General features: G+C 39.0%; 1 protein-coding gene across 1 annotated transcript; it reads left to right on the top strand.

The window, feature by feature from the left end:
• The first annotated feature begins 1153 nt into the window (after window positions 1–1153).
• LOC116451248 (fragile X mental retardation 1 neighbor protein-like) lies at window positions 1154–9090 on the top strand. The gene is made up of 5 exons (XM_032124459.1): window positions 1154–1266; window positions 2830–2964; window positions 5574–5670; window positions 8134–8287; window positions 8985–9090. Exons 1-4 carry the CDS (start codon window positions 1215–1217, stop codon window positions 8249–8251), a joined length of 402 nt encoding a protein of 133 aa, XP_031980350.1. The 5' UTR covers window positions 1154–1214; the 3' UTR covers window positions 8252–8287; window positions 8985–9090.
• The last annotated feature ends 385 nt before the right edge of the window (window positions 9091–9475 follow it).

Below are 9475 nucleotides of genomic sequence, written 5' to 3'. Positions count from 1 at the left end.
TCTGTCCTGTTTACCAGCAAGGAGAGAGGCCCCATGACGTAGCTGTCAGTGTGAGCTTGGGTGGTCACATTTCTGTCACACGATAGTTTCAGATTCTCTATTTTGACATTACCTTCAGTTCTCTCTACTCTGTTCTTCTTTTTCCCGAGGGAGTTTTGTATGGCACAGAAGAGGCAAGTTGTGCCCCAGGACAAGCAGGGAATTTATGCTCCTGATGCTGTTAGCTGAAGAATTATCCAAAAGATTGAAGCTGTTCAATACCTTAGTTTTTGGTTAGGCTGTGACCTCACTTCTGTTCACAAGGAACTCTAACACCACGAAATGGCTTTCAGCAGACTCCATCACTGAAAGCTATTAAAGTGGTGATGGTGTAAATTTCTTTCACGGAGGGAAAAAGGGCAAGCAGGTGGGAATACTGGGTCTCTTTTTTCCCCCTCCTTGGGGAGTGGTTGATTGCCAGTGGAGTCCTACTGTGATTTGCACTTTTGGTTTAATGAAAAAGAGATGTAGGGAGGCAGGAAGGTTTACTGATGCTATATTTTTTTAGAATAGTGTAAATGAAAGGTGATTGGGAAGTCCCAGAGTAAGAAATCAGTAGCTTTTTTGTAAACAGTGCAGTTCCTCTATATTTAGGGATGTCTTGCTCTTTTCTGTGCAACTGCAGTAGGTCACTGTCTGAAATAAGATGCTGGGATAGATGCATGTTTGTGTGCATGTGTCTGATAAAGGTGCCTTTCACCGTTTTTCTGTGTTTTAACTGGAGTCTGATCTTTATCTAAAAAGCTGAAAGTTCTGCTCATGTGCATAAGAGAAATATAACTATAGATACAGCAAAGCATTTTCGTGTCACCTGCACCTCATAGGTGAGCAGCAGGGCTTTTTATCCTTGACAATTTCCACCTGAATGGATTCTTTAATTTAAATTTTACAGCTTTAGTTCTTTACTCATTGTGGTTCATGAAGCAATTTAAAGCAATATAAGTGAATACAACAGAAAGACATCTGTGCTTAACCTTGCTAGCCATCAGTAGACACAGTTCCTGATGATTGTAAATGCCTTCCTAATGAGTGATAATCAGTATGAAAATGTCATTGCTTTAATTAATTATGGATAGTTTTGATGGTAATGAGCTAATCATTATGAACCTTCAGTTCTTGCAGCACCGATTCAGACTGGTTCAGAACAGAGTGGAGAGGCACCCAGCAAACCTAACATGACAATGAAAGGTGTATTTGAATCTTTCTTAAGCTTCTTCAGGCCAATGAGTAAGTGTCACTTCACCACTGCAGCATTGTTTTTCTCTTCCCTTCCCACTTGTGTCTCATTTCCAGTCCACCCTCCCTCCCCTACCTGTCAGCATTTAATGTGTTTAAAACCCTTGGTCTAATACTGTAAAAATCACTAGAGCTCTTGAAAATGGGATTGCTAAGTGCCTCTTTGGAACAATCAAAGATTTGTTTGCATTCCTACCCTCCTGCAAAACCCTCCATCACCAGTGATGTGACTGGGCTGGAAATGCTGAAATTATGCTGAAAGTTTGACATAAGATCCACCATGCTTAGCTTTGTTGTATCTTATCTGACCGAGTTTTCTAGTCTTCCCACATACACGCAGAGAGAAAAGAGAATTTGGCACAGCCTAAATGAGAGAAGGATTTTGTCCCACATGGGTGTCTCTCCCACTTCTTCTGGCTAAGGAAGGCTTCAGGCCTGTTAGTATAGAATGATCCACTCACCTTTGGACTGCTGAAGTTAAATTACAAGAACTACATTATTTCATAAAATTATTGAGATGGAAATCACAACACTAATTTGCTAATATCAAAAAGAAAGATCATCTTTATGAGTACAGAAATGATTTGTTATATATAAAAACTGCCAGCCTGGTTCCATAACCAGACCACAGACCAATAGGAAGGAGAAGCAGAAATGCTACTTTTCACTTGATATGTTTCTGCATTAATATCAGCGTGCCTCCACCACTATTGCTCACATGTAGCCCTAAGTAAACACAAAGGACTGGTGAAGATCCTGATCCCCCCATTTAACAAACTCAGTTTGGCTACCAGTAATGTCTCTGATAAATGTAAGACTGACAAGACCACCAGTCCTGGGGGCATTGTTGGAACCAAACAATGCTTTGCAGTTGCTGTATAACATAAGGGATGTGATATGATGTTTTATAGGAATCAAATATTCAGAGACATCTACTGTTTATAACTATCCTACACATTTAAGCCATTCCCACAGAGTATCTCATGATTATCAATAAATCTGGTAATAAATAGAATATCTCAAAAATTGCTAAAATACATTGTTCAATAACTGGATTGGATGTTGTGGGGGGTTTTTCCTATCAGCTGATTTTCAGCTGCTTGTAGAAACAAATAATAACTGTCAAACAAAGATGGTTAATTGCAATATAGTCCTTCAGGGAAAAAAAAAAAAAAGAGCCTTAAATTTCTGGTGTTTTTTTAATTAGAACCAGTACAGTCAGAAAATTTAATTTGTCTTTTTCACTTACTTTACAAACCTAAGTACAATAAAGTGGCACAACGGTGTTTAGATTCAGCTTTGTAATAGATTCTTACAGAAAAAAGCAAATTACTAAAGATTTTCTATGACATGATTTAGCTCTTCTGCTAATTTCAATATAAAAATTGGTTAGGTTTTGGGAAAGAACATACGTGAACATCGGTGATGCTGTTTTCTGGCAGATTTAATTAATCAAAACATGCTAGAGACACCAAAGTGATGGCTTCCTTCTGTTTCACATTGCTCCCAGGATAGACACCTTACCTAATTTATTCTTTTTTTTTCTTTTTAAAGCTTGCCGCCTCAGCAACGAGCGACTCCTAACTCCATGTCCTGTAGAAGGCCGGAATATGTCTGAATGCTCAAAAAATCACTGCTGTCCTTTCAAAATTGGGCAGGATGAGCAGTGCTACATGCCAGTGAGAGACGGTGAGTGTGCTGCTCTGGGCTACTGCCTCCTGACAAATCCTGCTCCTGGTCACACAATACAGTTCTTGCTGCTGTTTATACCTTCAGCTTTTCAGGACACCCCTCTCTTTAAAGTAATTGTAAGCTTGCATGCATTTCTTCATCTATAGTAATAAAGAATCAATTAATTGGTAGAAAATTTTCTGGATATCTTGGCAAGCAAAGAACAAGTGCTATATGAATAAATATAGTCACGTATGTCAGTACAAAGAATGAAGTAAAGGCTTTGTTTGTGGAAAGTGGGAGTTCATCCAAAGTAGTAGCTCCATTAAAGTGCTGTGAAGAAAAGTGAAGGAACTGGATGTATTTTACAAGGTGAAGAGGAGGCTGATTGGCTATTTAATAGCTGCTGAACTGTGTAGAAGAGAAGTTACTAAGATGAGAGTCACAAATTCTTCCTGGAAGAACCAGATGATTTAACAAGTGGGAATTGCCACTGACTGATGCTTGGGAAGTTTAGTTCAGACATTAAGGCAAAAAAGTTCATCAGAAAGGGGATGAAGTCTCCAACCTTGGAGGTTTTCAAGACTTGAATATAACAGGACACAACTCACTTGATCTCATATTGGTAGTAGCCGTGCTTCAAGAGGAAGATTCATCTACTTGACCTGTGGAATTCTCTTACAAACAAAATGTCAGTGGTTCTGTGTTGTCAAGTTACAGCCTTAACATTACGTTTTACCTCCTTTTTTTCCTTTAAGCATCAACTTGGTGGGCATGATTTTTTTTTTTTTCTCATATGAAAGAATGCAAAAAAGTATTTTTTGTAGACCTATCTTTGCTTATAACTCCATGGTTGTCTTTGGTCTACTGAAAGGGTTCTATCAAACCTCAATTTTTATCATAAATTTTTCCTGTTTGTATAGCTTTCTAGAAACAGTTGTTTCTTTTCATGGTGAGGTTGCTTCAACAAACTGAAAAAAGCAAATAATTTAGAGAAGTTTTATTGGAGAGAGAATTATTGGGTGTGGAAAGGACCTCTCACAACCATAGAGTTAATCCTCCCTGTTCTACCAAAATCAGCTGCAACAGGTTTGCCAGGGACTGTGTCCAGTCAAATTTTGAATTTCTCCAAGGACAACCAACCAACAATGTAGGAAGAGTTTTCAGACACAAGCAGTCTTGCCAAACATGGATGTTAAGTTAGTAAAAAGAAACCATAATGTAGAATTTAATTATTTAGTTCTTCCTGGTATAATTCAGCATAGTTCCATTGATTTCAGAGGTAATACCCCAATTTTTAGCAAGAGACAACTTAATACAAATATAAAACCCCAAGGTTACTTGTCAGCTAACATGAATTCACTTTCTCTTGTTTGTGCTTCTTCAGGAGCAAGCTGAGGTCAGGATAAGACTTTGAAATTTTTCTTGTGCTTGAGCAGCTCCACATTCCAGTGCTGGGGCACGTGTAGCTGCTACTAGCTAGATAATTTTTGATTGAAGAAAGTATTATCCAGTGTGATGCCATCAGAATCTGTTAGTTAGTTAGGGGCGTATGACAGAAATTAAATGTTTTAATAGCATTCATTCCCAGCTTGGGCCTTTATATTAAGTATAAAAGACACTTCACTACAGCAAGAAGAAAAGCTGTACAGTGAAAATTATAGCTTGTCTGCTCATTTTTTTAAGATACATACTCAAGCAAATTTTAAAATTAAATATGCTTACTCAGCTGTGACTGCTTGATTCCTCATTCCAGTTAGGCTTTGATTGGTTGGACATCAATATCAAGGGCTGACTATTTTACAGAATTATTTGTTCATAGATTAATGAGCTCCTTGAATGCTCCTGGATGTACAGCATATGTCCAAAGAAAATGCAAACACTTACTGTTTGCCTTGTAGCAATCTGTTGACAAAACAGAAGCACTTAGCAGATATTAAACTCATGGCAGTTGTGCTTGTAAGCTGGTCACAGGCTGCATACTGAATGGTTCTTCTCGTCGGCAGGTTTGTCTTGAATTTCACTAGGAATAAAATAAGGCCTTAAGAAAATGCTAGAAAAGCTATGAACTGAAGTAGATAAACAGAATTCATTTGAAAGATTTTGTCTCCATTCTTAAAGCAGCTGCTAAGGGACTTTGATTGTTTTTCTTCACTGTTATTTATTACCCCCACTCAACCCTGCCCTGTGTCCTGGGCTCACTCAAACCCTGCTTGCCTCTGAAACTAAACAAACACTTCTGTTTTTCAAACTCAAGTGAAATTTGAGACCGGTTCTTTCTCATCTGAACTCATTTCTAACACCTACTTTTTTTGCCGTTTTGCTGCTGAATTATGGAATCATTTAGGTTAGAAAAGACCCTTGTGATCATTGAGTCCAAATTTAAATTCATCTGAGAGATGGCAATTTTCCTTGGCATTTACTAAAGTCTTCAGGTATGAGTGTGTCTTAAGGTGTGAGTGCTGTCAGAGCTTTGCTGACAAATCATCTGTCTGAGCTAAGTAGCAACATGGCTGTGACTTCATAGCAGTAAAGATGTCTGTCTTAGAGGCTGATTCTGTCACCTGACCCTCAGTGCCTGTATCAGAATTATTCAGAACTAATGCAAACTTCTGCTGCCTCTACAGATGTGCAGCTGGCCATTCGAGTGGTTTTGCTTGCCGGAGGAGGATTTTTGATTTTGGGGTTTCTACCAATCTGTTGCTGTGCCTTTTTGCAGAGAAGGTAAGTGTTAGAGCAGACCAAATTTATGAATTACTGTTTCTAAATGGTGAAAATATGGAGAACTGACATCTTTGAAGTAGGTGAGGGGAGAAAAGATTGGGGAAAAAAAGGGCAGGAAACTAATGTTCAAACATAAAAGATGAGTCCTTCTGTTTTGAAGCTACATAAAACAGAGAGTCAATTTGTCTTAAGGAAAAAAAAGGTTATTTAATGCCCCAGTACTCTTTCTAAAGACCTGGATATAAAAGACTTGGACTTAATCTTACTTCACTTGCTTGGAAAGTTGCACGTCAAACACGAAAGCAGACCCCTCCAGGATAGACCTGGAGTTCTGCAGTAAGACAAGGAAGGGAAGAACAAAGTATGAGACCTCAATAGAGTAAGAGAGATGAGCTGGGAGTTGGGAATTAATTTTCTCTAATGCTTCTAACATGCAGTGTGGGGTTTTTAATGTATAGGGCACATTACAGCCTATGAGCTGCAAGCAGTTTAGTGTTTGATACTGTGAAGAGTTTCAGCATGTGTATGTGTTCTCAGGATACAGGGAAAATGGAAACTCCACAACATCAAGGTCATTAAACTGATGGAATGAATTAACATAACTATGCTTTATTCTGCTTGGGTAGTAGTTCATATTGAATGGTTGGTGCTACAACTTGGTTAATATGACAGAATTGTCTTTTTAGTGAAGATTTTTCCCTCCAAGTGTTAAACTTTTGCTCTGCTAAGACATAGTAGTCTGTGTGGGATCATATACTTGCATGTATACACACACACGTAGACTTTACTAATGAGGCTGCTTAGCAGATGGCTGTTTGCTGTGGAGTCCCACATTTTGACAAAACCTGCTGTGAAAATCTCCACATTACATCTTACACTGTGCTCAACAGCTGATGCTCAGCATACAGATAGCTGCACTGAGTCATCAGTGACTCTGAAAACAGGAGGCAAAGAATCAACATGAAATTATCATAAATTTTCTGGAAAATGAATTAATATGTGTTCGTTTTGGGAGAATTCACATTAATGTTTAAATGATCATTTCTGTGTTTTTTCATAGCCAGTGAAACTAGGAATTTTGCTCTTCTGCTATGACTTGGTTTTTTGCTTTGTTTTTTAATGCAGTAATTAACCAGATGCTAAATGGTTTAGATTTCCAACATCATATATTTGAGTTCTGGGAAAGGTGCAAACCAATCTCACTGTAACTTTAAGTTTTAACAGTTTTAGAGACAGTTGATAGAGCTTTGAAAAACATTCCTTTAATAAGCCAAAAACCTTCTCTTTGGATACAAATTCTTTTGTTTTCAACATTCTACAGTCATCGTTGAGAGAGTCCTATGTACAGTGCCAAATCTGTACTGTAACTGGTGTGCACAAAAGTGAAAATTGTTCTCTAGTTATGAAAAAAAATAAGAGAACTTTTGCTGATGAAATTTGGGATAATGTTTAACTCCACTTTGACTCTTCTAAAGTAAATTACAAGGTTTCTATACCATGGCTGAACAAAGAAAATGTAGGAGCATGGAATTCCTGTAAAATTGATAGAGGGAGCTGAGTACTCCTCTCATTGCCACACTTGATCAACTCTAGTAATTTCCCAAGCCAATGAGGCTTTGTTACTTTCCACATCCCCATGGACAAACTGTTTGCCTCCTTCCAATGGTGTTTTTCATGCAGGAAGCAGAATCTACACGTCTGTTCCCTGCCAACTGGCAATTTCCCTTGTGTGCTATCAACACAGCACCTCCTGTCTAGAGCTGTGCTCTGATACCTTTGCTGTGTCCTTAAATGTGCCAGTCTACCTTATTCCTCTCAGTTTTGTTAGTCTGCTTTAAGAACCACATGCAAGGACAGGTTAAAACACTAAAGGTTAGAAAAATGCAGGTGCACTTAAATAGCGCTACTTTTGAATGATATTGTGTTGATTTTAAAAATAGAATTAGAAAAGTGTTCATTCCTGCCCAATCCCTAGTACAGCTGCAGCAAGCAGCCCACAGAATTTTGTTGAGTTCTTACTGGGGAAAATTCTGGTTGTGGTTGCACTGTCTCCCCATCCTTGCCTGCTGGGGATGAGACGAGCAACCCTGTGCAGGAGATCCTCTCCCAGGAGGAGCTGGGCAGCAAGGGGAGCCCCAGGCCTGTGTGTGCCTTGTGTGGACTGGGCAGTGCTGGGTTAATGGTTGAGACTGATGATCTTAAAGGTATTTTCAATCCCAAATTATTCCATGAATCAGAAGGTGAAATTCATGAAGAAAATGTAAGAAATGGGAAAAGCACTGAAATGTTTTTCCTCACCTTTATCTTTCTTCTGGTGATGAGTCTTATGGTGGTCCCTGAGGTCAACTATAGCTTTGTGAGTTTTTTCACTGGAGCCAGGATTTCATGGCTGAAGTCTAGGTGACCTTCTCTAAATTCCTACCTTGGAAGTCAACCAATTTCAGCTGTTTTAATATGTTGCAGTCCGTGTATCAATCCTTTACAAAGGATAAGCAAAAAAGTACAGAAAATTGCACGGGAAAAAAGAGCACGTGGGAAAAAGACTCATGATGAAGAGATTCATCGCCATTTACTGGACTGACTTAAGAAAGAACCAAAAGGACAAAAAAAAAAGAAGGTAAACTAACTTCGGAGTATTCTTTTGTTCTAAGTTTAGGGTTGTTCTGTTGAGTCTGTGTAGAATACTAAAGATATGCACTACCCAATACCTGCTGCCTCCCAGTGCAGTAGACATTGTCCAAAGGCACTGCTTGTCAGGGATCACCTTCAGGGATCACCTTTCTGCTGTGGGAGAAGTAATGAGTTTGCAAGAATTTGATTGCTGTCCTGGGCTGCCAGCTGACAGCAGAGCCATGGACAGTCTGAGGTTAAAGCCCTCTGCCACTTCAGTGTTCCTTATGTCATGTGCAAATTGTTGCATGAGAAAGTGGAAAAGCAATGGGTTTGCTACTTTCAGGAGAGGCAGGTCCATTTACAGACACTGAACAGCCTGCCTTTCTGTATGGATAGGGGTGCTTTTTAGCTGAAGCATTCCCATAGCTCCACATCTTGGCATTCTTGGCATTCTTCCTGAATGCTGAAGAGCAATTGACTACTGAAATAAATGTAATTTGAGAGTGAAATGCTATTTACTTCATGTGACCATGCCAAACTATAGCCCACTGAACGTCACAATGAAATAAAAAAGTGTCAGGGAGGTCATTAGACAACAAGGAAATATTTCAGGGATAGTATTGATCTGGCAGAAATGTAAAGGTGTCCCTAAATCGAGTTATACTCATGTTTGGGATTTTTTTTCTCCCTTTGGTGTATAGGAACATCCACCTGATCCTGAAGATCAAACAGAAGACACCAGGATTATTTGACTATCTCCCAGAAAATGACACGTTTTGTTTTAGCACTGAAGTAATACAAAGTTGTTAACCCTTGATAATACTATTGATTTTGCAGTAAAAGTTTTTCATTCTAGTTTCTTGCACTTGTTCCATACCTCCTGTACAAAAAAACCACTGGTAACACTGAAAGGCAAACTGCTTATGGCAACCCTTGAATAGTAAAGTCAGTGTTCCTTTCACAGAGTAGCATCCCTGTGGAGGGACATAAAGACACCAGTTATGTGCCAAACTCAGCTTAGGGGTCAGTCTTAGAAAAAGATTAAGGGAGTGTTGTCACTCATTAAATTGGAGAGAGGAAGCTTGCTCTGGTTCTGTATTGGATGGCCCCGTAGTACAGTAGTGCTACTCTTGCTGAGGAGAACAGCCAGTTCTTTACCAGGCTACAGAGGATTTGGGAAATCTGTTGTTGG

The sequence above is a fragment of the Corvus moneduloides genome, chromosome 14 (assembly GCF_009650955.1).
Source record: "Corvus moneduloides isolate bCorMon1 chromosome 14, bCorMon1.pri, whole genome shotgun sequence".
Taxonomy (NCBI): Eukaryota; Metazoa; Chordata; class Aves; order Passeriformes; family Corvidae; genus Corvus; species Corvus moneduloides.
The sequence above is the reverse complement of the archived record's forward strand: the minus strand, read 5'-3'. Positions and strand labels throughout refer to the sequence as shown.

Bases quoted from the DNA above. Each gene is read 5' to 3' on its own strand.
- LOC116451248 (XM_032124459.1), top strand. From the start codon at position 1,215: ATGACAATGAAAGGTGTATTTGAATCTTTCTTAAGCTTCTTCAGGCCA. The intron at 1,267-2,829 runs GTAAGTGTCACT...TTCTTTTTAAAG, and splicing joins AAGCTTCTTCAGGCCAATGA to CTTGCCGCCTCAGCAACGAG. The intron at 5,671-8,133 runs GTAAGTGTTAGA...AATATGTTGCAG, and splicing joins TGTGCCTTTTTGCAGAGAAG to TCCGTGTATCAATCCTTTAC.